This window comes from Pavona decussata, unplaced genomic scaffold (assembly GCF_977016875.1).
Source record: "Pavona decussata unplaced genomic scaffold, jaPavDecu1.1 SCAFFOLD_52, whole genome shotgun sequence".
In the NCBI taxonomy this organism is placed as follows: domain Eukaryota; kingdom Metazoa; phylum Cnidaria; class Anthozoa; order Scleractinia; family Agariciidae; genus Pavona; species Pavona decussata.
Window position 1 is genome coordinate 2369312 of NW_028145474.1, and position 16263 is coordinate 2385574.

Here is a 16263-nt window from a genome sequence, read left to right on the forward strand (position 1 = left end):
AAAAAGTTATTTTGTTTTATTCATGCATCTGAAATACTAATTGCCTTCCCAACGAATAAGTCAAAATTGCAGGTGAAAGTTTCAACTTAGTTCTGCAAGTTTGCAAAGTAATTGATCGAATACCCCACTCTAGGAAATGCCCGGTACATGGAGACCCTGTTCTGGATCAGGGTGTAGCACATAGGAGTACCCCACCCCACCCCCAAGGAATAATTCTCAGTAAGATCATATAAGAGCAAGACAACATAAAGTTTAAATAGTTGTTAATTGTAATTTACATCCAGATCTTCCTCAATCCTTACATAGAGTCCATCACACATAAAACATTATTTTAATCCATTATATTACATGGGCAGCCCAAACATTAATTTAGCCAAGACATTACTAAAGAAAAACTTCCTTAAAGTTTCCTATAATTGACTGAAAATTTCCATTTTTACCTATTTATGGCTGGTAAATACTGCATGATCAGATCTGTGTGTTGCCACTCCCATCTGGCTGGGGAGTTTGCATGAATAAACCCTATTGGATGGAAGCATTTCATATGACAAACTACTGACTTGTGACCATGACTTAATTCACTGCCACAGATCGATACTTGGACAAGTAATTCCCTTGTCGAGGGACGACGTAAAGCACAACTGCTGGTTCTAACTAAAAGGATTTATTCAAAACACACTCCCGAAACCTAGTTTTCGCACAACACATTTCAATGCACGTGGCGCATGGCAACGCCTCCTATCAATCAACATCCTAGCAACAACTAGATCTGGAAACGGAAATACATTCAACTAGCAAAGTCTAGGGAGTGGGAGGTAGGATTCCTCCTACGGGAAGCAAAAGACTGTGCTTTCCCAAAGCTTTCAAACCTCTTCAGAGAAAAGAGACAACAGCCAAACAAATCACATCTTCCACTAAAACGTTGGGCTGCCTCATAATTTAGAAACAGATAACCTGACAGTAGTCTTCCTACATATATTTAGGAGGAGCAACTTAAATAATATCATTTCAATTTGTTTATTACGTTTCAATAAAACTTCATCCATTATGCCTTAAGAACGTAACAACAAAAACTAGTAATGTTGCCTTTTTAAAGTTGTATAATGATTATTGGAATGCATGATCCAACATTTTTCCTTTTATCACTGGCATCAAAATCACATCCAAGAACTGCTGTAAGCATCAAAACTTTTTTGGTGTGCAAATGCTTGATTTTTACTTTGAATGGACAAACTAGCATGCAGTGATCCACTAAAACCATTTCACTCCTATCAGCTCTATAGATATCATAGCTAGCCATGTTGATTTTTTAGGAGATAAAATACCTAAATAAAATCACCTACACAATTTAAGATTTACAATAAATTTCTAGCTGTTTAAGGAATGTTGTTTTTTTTCCAGTAATTTTAGATATATATAATAATGATTACAGTGCAACAAAATCAACCAGGGCCACCCAACATTAATCAGCCAGTCACAGGTCACGTTTAAAACAAAGTAGTCTGGCTTTGGTAGTTTGTCAACCAACCTAAAACGAGAACATTGCAAAGTGTCAGTTTTTTCAGATCAGCTAATCACAGGTCACGTTTAAAACAGAGTAGTCTGGTTTGGTAGTTTGTAAACCAACCTAAAACGAGAACATTTCAAAGTGTCGGTTTTTTAAGTGGCCCCGGTTGAGTTCGTTGCACTGTAAAACAATGGAGAATAAATAACAACCAATGAATTAGAATTAATAAGTAAAAACCAATGGTGAGGGCAAATCTCTCATTTAAAGTGCTTGTACATTTTTTATATGATGTACATAACAGCATTTGGAGCTCAACGGGTATGTAGGGGCATCCAACGACAACATTAAAACAAAATACTTAAAATGCTGTCTCCTGTTTTCCCATATCAAACCTGAAGTGAAGGACCAGACACATTGAATTTTGTGAAACCTAATACAGATTGACCTGCTCAGATGCTTCAATGAAAATTCAGTTGAAGAAAGTTTAAGGAAACAGAATTTTATTCCCCAAATTTGTTTACTGTAATAGTGTTGGTAGAAGTGTTGAAATTGCTGACTGCTTTTTGTATGTTAAGCAAGATATTTGCTGCTTCGAAAATGAAAGGAATTAGTTTTCCAGCACTACAAAGTTTGAGCTGGCATTTTGCCAAAAAAACTGCAGATTTCCTTACCACTAAATCCAAATTTCTGAGGTGATTATAGAGGCTATCGGAACAGATATCCACTGAAATACATGCAAACTGTTGGGTGGCCCTAAAAGCTGTTACTTACATTAGATTCTTATCTTGATTGCATCGTATTTAAATTCTGAATTGCATACAAATATGTCAATCTGAATGTAATAATTTTTAAACAGGCATAGAAATGTGCTAATTAATATAGTCTCAAAGATTTGGTCTGGTTCTCTAGTTAGTCACCAACTAGTAAATGCTTTAAGTTTGTTTTTTTGCTTGTTTTTGTTATGGGCCCAAGTATCCTATGAAGATACAATCATGCAGTTTGATTAATTAGGAAAACCAACAACCCTCAACATGGAACGTCAACTTTGGACAACAAAATTTGCTATCTGGGCAGACTTTTGATATTAGATAAACTAATTATTGTTTAAGATAATAAAAATGTTGTTTATGTTCCTTAAGTAAGCTACAGCTGCCATTGTAGACTTGAAACCCATAGTTTCTTTTTTTTTTTTGGAGGGGGGCAGGGGAAGGGGGAAACTCCCATTTACAAATAACGAGGGTGACCACAAGAAATGTTTGCAAAACACACTAATCGTGATTGTGGGCACAGCCAGAAATCATTCATTTCACCCCTAATGGCTGCCAATTTTGGAAAAGACAAAATTATTAATTATTCCATCATATTTTTTTTTTTGCTCAATTCTCTAAATGGTAACCATGATAGCTCTATCACTGGCCATTTCAGAGTTGAGCAACCTAACCCTAGTTTTCTTGCAGATTTTAGTACACTAAACGCACTCTGCACATTTTGCCCTTAATTAACTAAGGTATGATGGTCACCCCTGTCATGCTGTCATCTTTATATATGAGACCCCCCCCCCACCCCCCCATGACAAATGTTTTCATCCCCTCCTTCAATCAATGAAGCATTAGAAAATGTAACTGATTCACAGATTATCTACAGACTATTAAAAACTATTTATTATAACACATCTGTACCAATCTCTTTGGCTGGTTTTTAAAAGGCTAATAATAATCGTAAGACTTTCTTTCACTCATTTTTACAACAATAAATAAGATTCAACTGAAAAACTAAGATATAGTTGAGACTGGCATCATAATAAATGCTTTCTTTGAAGTACTCTAAATGTAATGACAAGCTTCAAGAAAACATCTTAATTTTAGTTCAAAGCGTGCAGAGCTTGTGGAAATTCAAACGAAAAGTTCACCAAAATTTATGATAATAGTACAGTCTTCACAAATATCTTTTCTCATCAGGAATTATTAATGAGTTTGAGAACTTCTCAAACCAGAAGAAAGGAAGTAAGCCAGGATTAACTTGAGTTGTAAAATAAATAATTTGAGTTTACAACCTGTAATAAATTGCTTTGATGGTGGATTTATTGTGTAGGATAATGTTTTCAGGTGTACCATATGTAGCACAGAAAGATTTCACTCATTACCATGTTTGCAAAAGGTATTCAATTGAAGGGGTGTGTGGAATAAGGCCCTAAGTGACTTTTGATGTAAGGTCAAATTCTCCTTTTGTTTCAAAAGTGAATACAAGGCAATTTGGAAGGAGAGTCTAGCAATTTATCAGAAGTCAGGCACCCGGGCTTCAATAATTATTGTAATAGGAACATAGCCTTTCTGAGTGTTCCATGTTTGACACCCTTGTGCAAATGTTGCTGGGCTATTTTTTTGTTGGTGGTAATCCTGCAAAGCTGCACTCTACAATAAGCCCTAAAATATGTAACATAATGTCAGTCACAGATACATCTGTAATGATAGCATTGCGACTGTCAAAAGACCATACCCCAGTTGTTCTAAGAGCAGATAACTTTATCCGGTGGATAAGTCACTATCCAGCGGATAAAATATATTGATTGCCCAGAGTGCATTTTATCAGCTGGATGGCAATTAAAACACTGGATAGAGTTTATCTGTTTTCTTTTTCGACAACTGGGGCCAGGTAAATACACAAGAGGAAAAGTTTCCAGATTTGCAAAATAATGTTTTCAGTTACTTTGAGTTCCAGTCAGCATCACTATTGGCCTTCTTAAAAAAACAAACAATCAAACAAAAAAATGATGGTAAAATAACAGGAGCTGAAAGCTACTGAGGAAGTGAGGTTACTCGATCTAGTTTCACTACAGAATTAATCATGGATTATTTTACACAAACTCAGGGTAAAACATCAACTGTTTTGTGATCTGTCTTGGCCAGAAATGTTAAAGTCAAGTGTTGATGAGTTACTCAGACTTGGATGTTTGTTTTTCTTGTCATCCCTAGCTTGAGTGAGACATCCCAGATTCATAATTGTTAATCAAGAGACTTTTCCTCAAGACTTGTCTAAGAAACCTCACCTAAGTACCTGGCTGTTTTCCTTCATTCCCTGACCAACAGAGCATCAAACAGCCGATCTGTTCTACAAGTAGCTTCTGTTTGACAGAGAATGTGAGGGAAACAGACTAGAACCCTGCACAGTCTTGTCTTGCTTTTACTATTCCTAGTGCCGCGGTAGTGAACTACTTTTTCCATCACCTGATCCTGAAGATGATCTCTCTCTGTCAGATGTTGGGTCTTGGTTCTTTTCTTTGCCGTTAAACTCAAGCTCAATGTACGCACCTGGCCTGCTTTGTGGTTTGCTACTCCTGGGGGGTACCCTAGGAGACCGTGATCCATCACTCTGATTTCGTGGTCTGTCAGCTCCAGGGAAGTTCAACTCAAGATAATTTAGAGTGTTGTCGTTGTCCCGTTCTGCGGCAGCTTCTGAGTCAGGAAGTACTGTGGGTAAAGAACGTCTCTTCAATTCAGTGTTTGAGTTGCTTCTTGGCTTATCTCGTTTATTTACCGCACTCTCGTTATTGGTTGCGTCATCGCTGTCGTCATCATCTTTAGTCTTCAAAGAATTCAAGTCTATTTCAGCATATTCTGTGTGTCCACTAGCATTATGAGTGTCACAGTAACGGTAATCAGAGGATGGTTTTACTGTGCACACAACTAACTCTGGGCTGCCTTTGATAATTTCACTGATCTCTGCTACTGTACGGCCACCAATCTCAATGCCATTGATGTCAAGAATCTGATCTCCTGATAAAATTTAAAATGTCATGTTAAGGACAGTGCCTACTTTTGTTACTGCGCATACGTTCTGTGCATCTCGAGATACTTGGTTTTCCTATAGGTGGTGCCTACTAATACAGGGATATTTTTGCGCGGTTTAAAACTGTGCAGAGAAATCAGAACTCAGCAAGTGCTCTTAGTGTCCAAAATGAAAACTGGGGGTAACCATGCATTTTTCAGACATAATAAAGCTTCAATTGGCAAAAAAAAAATGCTATACATTGCTTTGTATTTTACGGCTTCCTGGAATAATAATTGCTGCTTAATTGCTTCTAAAAAATGCATGGTTACCCCCAATTTTCTTTTTGTATTCTAATATCCCTTGCCGAGATCTGCTTCTCCTGCATAGCCAAAAACCACCCAAAAATACTTCGGTATTAGTAGGCACCATCCTTAACTGGTGAAGCAGACAAGTAGAAAATACTTTGTGGGGTGAGGTGGGGCTCTCCTATACAGGTGCATACGCCAAAGGGTATGGTTATACATGTATTTGAAGGGGTGTCTGGAAAAAAGCCCTATTTGTAAGTGACTTCTGATGAACTGCTAGATTCTCCTTCCAAATTTTCTTGTTTCTGCTTGTGAAATAAAAGGAGAATTTGACCTTACATCAAAAGTCACTTAGGGTCTTCTACCGCGCACCCCTTCATTTGGAGTTTAATTTGGTAACAGATTAAAGTCTGGAATTGGGATCAATTTTCAGGGAACTGCAAGAGTGTAACATAAATGTATTGATTTGTTTTCATCTTCAAAAGAAAAACAGAGACTAGCAAGTTCTGGTAACCAAATATCAACCAGGTCTGAGAAGGGGTAAGGATTTTAAAGGTCAGCTCTGGAAATGGTTATTGACAATGTCAAAGTTTGGTCAGGATTTGAAGGGGATGAGGGGAGGGGGAGGGATGACCGCTTTTGGACTTGACTTATCAGAACATAATATACTTTTCACTGTAGTCGCTTCAATCTCTTTTCCAGATTTTACTTGGAGATGCAAACAGAGCAACATGTTTATATTTTCTTCCAGTTCCCTTAAGAACCAAACCCAATTTCACACTAAAAAGGCTTAAAAGACCACACCCTTGTGAGCAACATAACCTAAATAGCTCATACAGGAAGGTATTTCCCTCAGTGGGAACTCAACACAAAGCCCCAATGAGGCATTTGCCTTTTAAATCATTTCCATTAGACTTCCTTAAACTTTGATGCTATCATTCCTTTAAATAGAAGAAAGACCCTCACAGCTATTTATAATATGCAACTTACGCAGCTGCAAAAAGAAAGCTTAAAAAAAATTGATGCCAGTGCAATGTTCTACCAACTGAGCTATCAAGCCAACTGGAAGCTGGTCATATATTTGTGAATTCATAATATAATAATTATTAATATCTGTGAAGGATGAAGAAATGAATATGAATATATGAATTATATATTTGAACTGCAGGTGAAAGATTAATTGGAGTACCCTCCTACACGTAGTTGGCTAAAAGGTCTTTCTTCTTCTTTATCTTTCACCTGCAGTTCAAAGAACATAATTTTCATATTTTCATATTCATTTACCAGTTCTTTCTTGGGGGCCTTACTGTCAGAATAAAAAAAAAAATATTCTTTCTTTGGGGAGGTAGCTAATTCCAATGAGATATTAGTTTTAGATCTCAGGGTTTCCTTCGTATTTGATCACGAGGTTTGTATCCAAGCCAACGTTATCATCAAGGTGTTATTCAAGAAGTCAAAGACAAAAAAGATGTGAAAAAAAGTTTGGTTCAAATATGCCCTTAACTCTTATAGCAGATACCTATTATTCTTATATTTGAGCTCTTTCACTGTAAAATTTACTGTTCATGATCTGCTAAAAATTACCACCCACAGAACGTGAAGCAAGAATTAAAACAGATGGTATCTAAATGCGGAAAACAGAGATGACATATGCTTTGAAGAAATCCTAGTATATTTTAATATATATAAAAAAAATAAGAAATATTTTGTCAAAGAGAAAACGCTTAAAAAAGCAATATACACTGAAATAAAAGCACGGACTATTTTCGTCCTAAGTAAAAAATATTCAGCGTGATACACATTTCACCTGCCTCATAGGAAATGGCGTTTAAGGAAATAATAATTAGAGTCATGGCTATCATAAATTGAAAAAAAATATGGCTTATCTTTTACCTGCCATAGTAAGTTTATATTTGTATAACTTTAACAACGAAGTGTTTACTGCTGATGGCTTTTCCAAATATAAGAATTAAAACAATTCAAATTCAAAGCAAAACGTTTTTAAAAATTTGTTAAAATATGTGCTGTTTGCATAAGCCCTAGAAATTAAAATTAAATTTTACTAACTTTGAATTTCGTGGGACATTAGCAAACACATTTTTTTTTTGGACAACGTCACAACATTTTGTTATAATGATTCTAAAAATTAGAAATATAACATATTATATTCCAGTAAATTAGTGCCACATAAAATTTCCCAATGGCATATAAAAACGTCATGTAATTATTTGCTCCAGATAAAAATATATATTGAAATAACACTGAATATTTAAATTTGAATTTGCACGGTTACGGTCTGTTTTGATATCAAAAATACTCTTAACATTTTGTCGATTAGCTTATAATTATTCTAGAATATTGCCACAAGGCGCAAAAAGAGCGAGTTTCCACGCCATGGATTTGCATACGTAAATTAGCACAAGCAAATTTGACAATTAGAACCCGACAAAAGCACAATGTATTTAATGTGTTCATTTCAAACTAGGCGTGAATGACAACTGAGGGAATAACATCGTAAAATTCAATCCATTATGAATATTTAGAAATTTTCAATCACACGAAGAAGCCTAAAAAATACAAATAAAACAAAACAAAACCAAGAGGGAGAGAGACCTTTTCCCCTGCAGCTGTAATTTTATCAGTTGTTTTACTAATGAAGAGGTAAAATTCAAGCTTTAGTTGAAGTGAATTTTGTTGCTTTGTTCTGCATGTCTGTTTATAGGTTTGTTGCACTTTAAAAGCTTTGAATTTCAAAGCATTTTAAAAAGCTTAAATCCGCACAAAATGGCTGTCTTTAATTTGCCGCCAATGAATTAAAACACATTAGAGTTAACATTCCACATTGAATAAGCTGATCGTTATTAAATTGCAGATCGCCTTCCCGAGCTAAAAAGTCAGGTGTTATTGCTGTAAACAGGCCACTGGAAAAAAACACAGATTAGCATCTTCAACGATCGCTTGGAAAATAAGCTTATGCTGTTCTCATTTTCAAGCAGTTAGGTTGCACAAGACACTATCAAAACAACTCCTGAATAAACTGTTTAATTGACAGAACACACCTTACCTGGTCTCAATATTCCTGATGTAGAAACAGGACCATCTTCTAAGATTCGATTCACAAAGATGACACCGCCGACATTTTTAATTGTACATCCCAGTCCTTGCCCTTTCTCTCTTGGAATAGTAATCCGTTTCAATCCTCCGGTTAACTTGGTGCTTTTTCGTCTCACTGGATCGGTTTCTTCTGCTTTTAACTCATTGTCTTTAGCTGTCTGCACTGATCGCATCCAACACTCTCTGTCTAGCTCCGAACTGCAACAGAAGGACGTCGGCTTCCCTTCGACAACCAAGTTAAAACAGTGCTTTCGTTTCTTGGTTTCGAACTTCTCAATCGCCTCAATGTCCATCAAAAATATTCGACCCTCGGCAGTTCTTCCGCGCTTCTCGTCATCTTCTTTCTTGAAAAAACACAAAAGTTGTCTGTTTAAGACAACAAACCTTGGTCGCCACTGTCTCAGCAGACTGGTCTTCTTCTGAAGAAAGCCTTCCTTAATGACCCGCTTCTTCCCTTTCATGTCCTTCTCAACTTCTGCCATGTTATCGATTCGACGAACGATTTATCTAATCCAAACCCGACAAAGTAACGTCAAGAATGTATCCCATTTTGGAAATCATGCCCCGGAACAGATCATTTACGCAGAAGAATAATAACGAGTTGGTTTCCCTTATCTGTTATCAGACGGTGCTATATTCTACGATGAACGGTCCCACGCTCTTTCGGCTCTTATGCGGAAGTTACGACCTTGAATGTTCGTGCCACTTCCGTTTCAGATCAGCTATGGACTACTGGAGGGGAACTTTCACAAACGGGATATTTTCAGCAGAAGTGCCGCGGATCACAGTTCGCTGCTCCTCTTCCTGCAGAAATCATACCGACTACTTCCGTTCGCTTATTCACGGCCATAAAAGGAAGGAAGCCACGTGATACTAGTGCAAAATTCACGATCGGAAACGATTTCATCTGACGTCATGATCGTATAATATTCGTTATTCTTCGTGAAACATAATGCATTCTTGCACGAAGCACATACCTATAACCATAACAAACAACAAACAAATACTAGACTCCACAAAGACCAATATCATAATGTGAGAGTACGGCTCCAAATATAGCCCTTACTTGTGAATGAGTAATACATATTTTAGCTGTTAGCATATTTGTCAGGAAAAAAAAAAAAACCTTTCCTTCATCCTTGTTGGTTGACTGAAAGGAAATTTGTAGAATGAAATACTGCCTGTTTCAACTTATTTCATGTGTGCACTTTTACCCTCAACAACTTCTGCAACCTGAGGGTATGGGAAACAAACTATTCAATTATCAGGCCTTGAAAACTGAATAATAACAATAATAATAATAATAATAATAATAATAATAATAATAATAATAATAATAATAATATTTTTTAATTATTATTGTATGCTGCAAGCAGGGAGGGAGGTAGAGGGCTTATATTGGTAAAAGACTCTCTCCTCTACAGAGGTTCAAGTGGGGTATTATGTATATCCACTGAATGAAGTGAGTACAGGCACAAAAGCTGAAAGAGTCACTGAATTTTACACCTGGACTCACTTTTCTTAGCAAATTCTCCCACACAGAAAGCCCTTGAGACTCTGCAGAGGAGAGAGGGGAAAGGATTGTGTCTGGCAAGCAAGGATGTCAATGGAATGGAGCCTTCAGTAAAACTGAATGTCATCCGAGTGAACAGCCAAACCACTATACTGAAAAAGATCGCCACTGGAACATTTGCCCGTGATTCTTAGGGTAAAAATATCCTAAAAGTGCTCATACAAATTTACAAAGAAAAGTTCTAAAAGCTTCACACCTTGAATACACAATGTTGGTTAGCACTGTGAGGAATGTCGCTAAACAATATGACTTTCTATGTGCTTATAACTGTGTTAGGTTTGCAAGGTTTTGTGGTAAAAAGTACAGCCACCTTTTTCTGTACATTCGATTGGGCTAATTCGCTTCCGTTGTCCCTTTGTTTGTTTCAGATCAACATGGGCATCTTCACCCATTTCAAATGAAAATGATTAAAAAACACAACACCCTTTGGGGTGCAACATAGCCACAAAGCTTGTGTAAGTGTATCTCAGGGACCCCCCCCCCCCTTCTCCAAACCCCAATGAATAACATATGGGTGCTAACTTGTGCAATGACAGCACATAACAGAGCTACTGCCCTTAGGAGAACAGAACTGGATGAGGAAGGTGTTTTACTCAGGAAGAAAATATGTTGAAAGGGTTTGTGCAAACCACAAATATCTGTTCTTTTTGCCTAAGTTTTTGCAAGACTGATAACACGAGAAACAACTTTCTGTTTGCTTTAAAGTGCACATAACCCCCCAAAATTTTTTCGCTTAAATAAATCTTTGCACCTGTTCGAAACGCATTGAGCCTTTTTTCAACTAAATCTTGACTTGTTATGTAAAAGTTACGAAATCTAGCCATCATCTGTCCCATGACCGAGCTGGTAAGGGGCATGGGTCTATTCCTTACATGACGTCATAAACTGCTTTGCATGTATTTTCACAAAGACTTAATACAATGTAAATCAGTTTGTGATGTCAAGTAAGGAATAGACCCATGCCCCTTACTAGCTGGCTAGATTTCGTAACTTTTACAGCCTATAAAAAGTCAAGATTTGGTTGAAAAAAGGCGCAAAAAGGCTCAATGCGTTTCGGACAGGTGCAAAGATTAATTTAAGTGAAAAAAAATTTGGGGTTATGTGCACTTTAACAGCCAATAGGCTGAATAAAACTGAAGAAATTAGAAGGTTTGTATATAAAAAATATTTTACTCCTTTAAGCCTCTCTCCTGTGCAGAGGCTCAAGGGCTTTCCACATGGGAGAATCCGCTGAGAAAAGTGAGTGCAGACGTAAAATTCCATGGAAGGTGACTTTTGTGAATGCACTCACTTCATTCAGCGGATATACATAACACCCCATAGAACCTCTGCGGAGAAGCTGTAAGCCCCTGAGCCAAGTTAGAATGTCAATATATCAAATTTGTTCTTCAAATATTACTTGTAATTCTTTCTAAGAAACCAAGCAACTGACAATTTCTTTAGTTTTTTGTTCAAATAAATAAAAAAAAGTCAACCATGCAGTGCTCTTCTCTTTAGTTGTTAGAGCTTCTGGGAAAAGTAACAACCTGCAGTTCTTCTATTAAAATCAAACCTAAATAAACAACCACATTTCTCCACGACAACCTGCAGTCTGCTGGAAAAAAATTAATAGACTAACGCAACGCTGTTTCCAAAAGTTACTCAAAGACACAGTTCTTTCACACATTTATTTGAAGACCTGTCTAGATCAATAGCATTACCTGGGGGATGGGGTGGAGAAGGGGGTACAACCTTTACATAAAACAGATATGCTTAAGATCACTGCAACTTCCACCTAAGTTACAAAGTAATCCTAGGATAGTATTGCAACTGAACTTTGGTAAGGGACCAACTCCAAACACCCCTTCTTAGAAAGGACATCAAACACATGCACAACTCTAGTCCGTTCAGCAGCATATGATGGACAAAGAACAAACCCTTGATTTCAAGAAACATCATTTATTTCACATTTTACAGCAATTTTTTTATGATTGTTGTGGCTGAGAAGGCTGCTGTTCTGAAGGCATGGAACGAATGATGTCCGAATCACCTGGATCAGTGATGCTAAGGACAGACACACGAAAGTACTTGCCGCAGGCTGTACCCAGTTCAATGTTGTTACCAGTGTAATGATGGACTCCAGTCTTAGCCAACATGGCATAGTACTCAATTTCACTTTTCCTGTAACAAATAAGTTTCAAGTTTATTATTCAAGTAATTGTTTTTCTCGGAAAAGTTACTGATAAAACTATGTTACTGTTTTTGCCCTGCTGAATCTGCCATTTTGACAAGCAAATAGACTTGGCCCTTCAGGAATTTTCCAAAATTTGAGTGGTTAGTACTCAGCGGTAAAATGAAAAATGAGATGCAAAGAATACAATGTTTGCAGCCATAATATGTCATCTGTACAAATAATAAATCATTATTGTGCAGTTCCAGAAAACAACTATACTCCCCCTCTGGAAACTTTTCTGTTTTACACCCCTCTCCTCTCAGGAAATTCTAGTTTACCTTCATACTTTGCTTCTTAAATAATTTTGACTTTTAAGGTGTTCCTGGAGGCTAATTTGCACATTTTCAACACATATCTACATGCATAAAATCCGTTGAAAAAATCACTTAAACTTCATCAACTTTTCACATTTAACATGTTATTGCATGTAGTTTTTTCAAAAAAATATTTTTATTCTGAAAGAATGAAAGGAATTCCTGAAATTTGATCTGTTTATGGGCGTGGTCAAAACCTTGCCATTTGGCATATCTCTATAAAACTCAAAGAGAATGTCCTGCATTTCAAAAAGCGTTGGCCAATTGATGTGTAATGTTAAGACCTAGAATCGTGTGCGAGTACGTCAGAGAAAACTCCAACGGAAAAAAAATATGTCTACATATGTAATCATGCAATCTCATAAAAAATGTGACGCCACTACGAGTCTTGTATTTGAAGACATTTGACGTACTCGCACAAAATTGTTTGTTCAAGTACATATTTTATGGCTGCCAAGTTTCAAGCCCTTCTGATATGCCTTCGGAAGTAATTTTAAATGAACACACTTCCACCTTTCAATCAACATGCATTTTTTTCTCAAAAATTGCTCTGGAATCGTCAAAAAATCGGCTTGAAAGCTTCCGTTGGCTTGGATTCAATGGCAGCCATGTTTTTTTTTTACGCTTGTAATAACAGTTTTCAGCGGTAAATCACCAAAAACGGTCCTTTTTAGGCCCTTTCTTTCCTTTTTTGGGGTGCTATTTTTCCCGCGAAACCAATCAGGAGAAGCGATTATAAACAATGACACCTCTGCATAGCAACGGCACCCGCAACAGAACCCCAACAGGGTGACGGTGTTGAATCAAACAGACAAACACATTTGATCGACGAAGCTAGTTTTAAAGGAAATATAGGTTTAAAAAAGGGAAAAGTCGAAGTGACGCCGCCGATAAAGCAGTTACACACGATGAAGGGGAAGTCCGAAAAGGGTAACGAAGCCTGTGGTTCAGGATCACAGTCGAGGATAGGGCCAGATTTTGATAAGCTGCAGGAAGCTGGCTGGAGAATCACGCATTTCTCTCCTGTCTTCTCCTAACTTCAAGATCGCCGTTAGACTGCGAGCAGTCTTTTCTTCTCCTAATTTTTGGAGCGCGCATCTAGCGCACGATGGATCGATCAAGCGGGTGGCGAAGCCACATAATTTTACCGTCACTTTTCGTACGTGATTATTTATGAGGGGGGAAAGTACGACTGCTCGCAGTCTTATTCGCCGTTTGTTGGATTACGCGACGCGACCCGGACCCGTTCGGCGTTCCAGCAAACCTGAAAAAATATATATATTGGAATAGTGTGTGCTTTTAGGAAGTTGGCTAAGTGGTGAAATGAGAAATAGCGTTTATTCGTAAAATTATCGTGCCAAGAAGCGAATTGCGATATTACGACAAACAATATTAATCACGTAACAGACTGCTGAGATGTTCAAATTACCGGTTTGGAAGAAATTCCTCGCATCAATAGCATCCATGCTTTCATTTCCAATATTGTCGCCACTGACTTGATCGCAAAAGATGATGTCTTAAGCGAAGACAAATTTTATTTCATCCATCTAGAGATCCAGAACAGTCTCATCTTTCACATAAAAGAGAGCACTATTGACAGATCTGTCAACATCATACTCTTTGGGGAATTGTGCACGAAGACGACGCAAGGATTTTCACAGTAGGCAGTCCGTGTTTTCCCCGCGAAAGGCCCCGTAGAAACCAAACTTCCCTTGCTTATTACTCGCAAACGCTTGAGTCCTGATCTCTGAAATTTGGCGTACATGTCCCATTTTAAGTTATCTTGCATATGTTAAAAAAAGGTCATGATCCGAAACATTCGATTTAGCCTCCAGGAATACCTTAAGACCCCTTCCCCCTAGGAATTTCCATTGACCTTTTATGGGGTGGGTATGGATTTTTCCTTGAACTGCACATTTCACAAATAGACTGGTCGTATAATAAATATTATTGTATCATTTCTCATGCAGAAGTCTCTAACTGAGATTATTAATTTCAAAGACTTTTAAGATCATATATCCAAGAGGTTGGTAGCTTCACATGCGGTTGTCTAATGGACATCCATCTTCTGCAATTTAGTCATCACAGAGTAAAATTTGGGTCGTTGTGTCGACTGGATGACTGTAAATTGAGTCCATTATTTACATTCAGTACCTTAGCTGGGGAGTGTTATTTGAGATGATAACAAGCTTGGCCTTGCCCTGTCGCAGTGTTTTAAGCGTTGACTTGTATCCTAGTGTAAACTTCCCACTCTTCATCACAAGAGCAAGCCGAGAGTTGATACTCTCCATTGCCTTTTTCTGCAAAAGGAAAATGACATTTGGGTTACTTACATTACTTTCTAGTGACATATATCTTGCTTAGAGACAACCGTGTGGGAGAGCCAGACAGAAAAACCTTTAATGCCATGGTACATTGAAGTAATACAATATGTTCCAAGTTGTTGTTTATTGTAATAGATACAGTAACAAAGTGCATTATTTAGAAAACAAAATTAGCTTTCTGAAATTTTGTAGCAGCAGAACAGATATTAGACATTTCAAAAACATGACAACATTTAAGTTTGGAAGACATGTATTCACGACACAATCATGTCTTTCAAAGTTGAATGTTGTGTCGTGTTCTTGAAATGTCTAAAATTAGCTATCAAAGTGTGTTATTGTTTGTCTCTTATGGCATGCTGCTAGTCTATTATCATTTGTGTCATAATAGTCTGCTTTGATTGGTGCATTTAAATCCTCATAATTTGGGTGAAAAATTCTCCCTTCTACAGTTCATTGATAAACTTTTCTTAAAGTACTGGCGGAGAACTACTGAAAATAACCCTCACTATCGTGGACTATCTATGGCATACATCAAATTGAGATCCCATAGAAGTATGTTACAGGAGTAGTTGATTTAATACAACAACACACATTGGTCTACAAATAGCACTGTTAGATGGCTAAAATATTTCACAAAATACAAAAATTCTCATGCGACAGAAGCTTTTAAAAGCCACATTATCTTACTTTTTCATTTATCTAAAAATTTGGGATATATAAACACAAATCATTTGGTGTCATACAAGGCCATACTGCTGTGCAACACAACAACTGGTGAAAGCCGAGTAATCGTAGAAACTTCCTCCGAGCAAAACTTCATCTACAAATAAAATACACGACCCGGTATACATTGAAGACTGAGTATTGTAAGCTCAGCAATAACTGCACGTGTACTTGAAAAGTTTGCATACCTGTTTTTTTGAGGACACCATTTTTATTGTTTGACCGCCTATGATCAACACAAAAACATTTCAGTAACTAAATCAATCACAATACATCAAAAATATCATAAAATACTGTACTTAAATGGCCTAGCTTGGCTGTAATACCTAAAAGAATTGCGTATTTTCACTTGGAAAATCGTTCTGGCAGCCACGAGATGGGAAAGAGAACAGACATCCCACAATTCCTTGTTCAAATACCCGT

General features: G+C 37.2%; 2 protein-coding genes across 3 annotated transcripts; both read right to left on the bottom strand.

Annotated features, from left to right (window-relative positions):
• Nucleotides 1–246: 246 nt before the first annotated feature.
• LOC146480903 (uncharacterized) lies at nt 247–9532 on the bottom strand. Of its 2 annotated transcripts, XR_014864651.1 has the most exons (3): nt 8645–9532; nt 1628–5280; nt 247–1528 (listed from the first exon to the last, which is right to left on the bottom strand). XR_014864651.1 is itself a non-coding variant. In XM_085109222.1 (2 exons), exons 1-2 carry the CDS (start codon nt 9174–9176, stop codon nt 4697–4699), a joined length of 1116 nt encoding a protein of 371 aa, XP_084965348.1. In that variant the 5' UTR covers nt 9177–9532; the 3' UTR covers nt 247–4696. The 2 variants fall into 2 exon arrangements, 1 of the variants encoding a protein (XP_084965348.1); XM_085109222.1 differs by having other exon boundaries at nt 247–5280.
• A 2657-nt stretch (nt 9533–12189) lies between these two features.
• On the bottom strand, nt 12190–16261 carry LOC146480904 (large ribosomal subunit protein eL30-like). The gene is made up of 4 exons (XM_085109278.1): nt 16167–16261; nt 16029–16066; nt 14948–15093; nt 12190–12427 (listed from the first exon to the last, which is right to left on the bottom strand). Exons 2-4 carry the CDS (start codon nt 16047–16049, stop codon nt 12232–12234), a joined length of 363 nt encoding a protein of 120 aa, XP_084965404.1. The 5' UTR covers nt 16050–16066; nt 16167–16261; the 3' UTR covers nt 12190–12231.
• Nucleotides 16262–16263: the final 2 nt, after the last annotated feature.

What these genes read in the sequence shown, in the direction of transcription:
- LOC146480903 (XM_085109222.1), bottom strand. Translation starts at nt 9,176, where the DNA reads ATGGCAGAAGTTGAGAAGGACATGAAAGGGAAGAAGCGGGTCATTAAG. An exon ending in ATCAGGAATATTGAGACCAG is followed by an intron (nt 5,281 to 8,644) that starts GTAAGGTGTGTT and finishes AAATTTTATCAG; the next exon opens with GAGATCAGATTCTTGACATC.
- LOC146480904 (XM_085109278.1), bottom strand. Translation starts at nt 16,049, where the DNA reads ATGGTGTCCTCAAAAAAACAG. An exon ending in TGGTGTCCTCAAAAAAACAG is followed by an intron (nt 15,094 to 16,028) that starts GTATGCAAACTT and finishes TTCCTTTTGCAG; the next exon opens with AAAAAGGCAATGGAGAGTAT. An exon ending in AATAACACTCCCCAGCTAAG is followed by an intron (nt 12,428 to 14,947) that starts GTACTGAATGTA and finishes TATTTGTTACAG; the next exon opens with GAAAAGTGAAATTGAGTACT.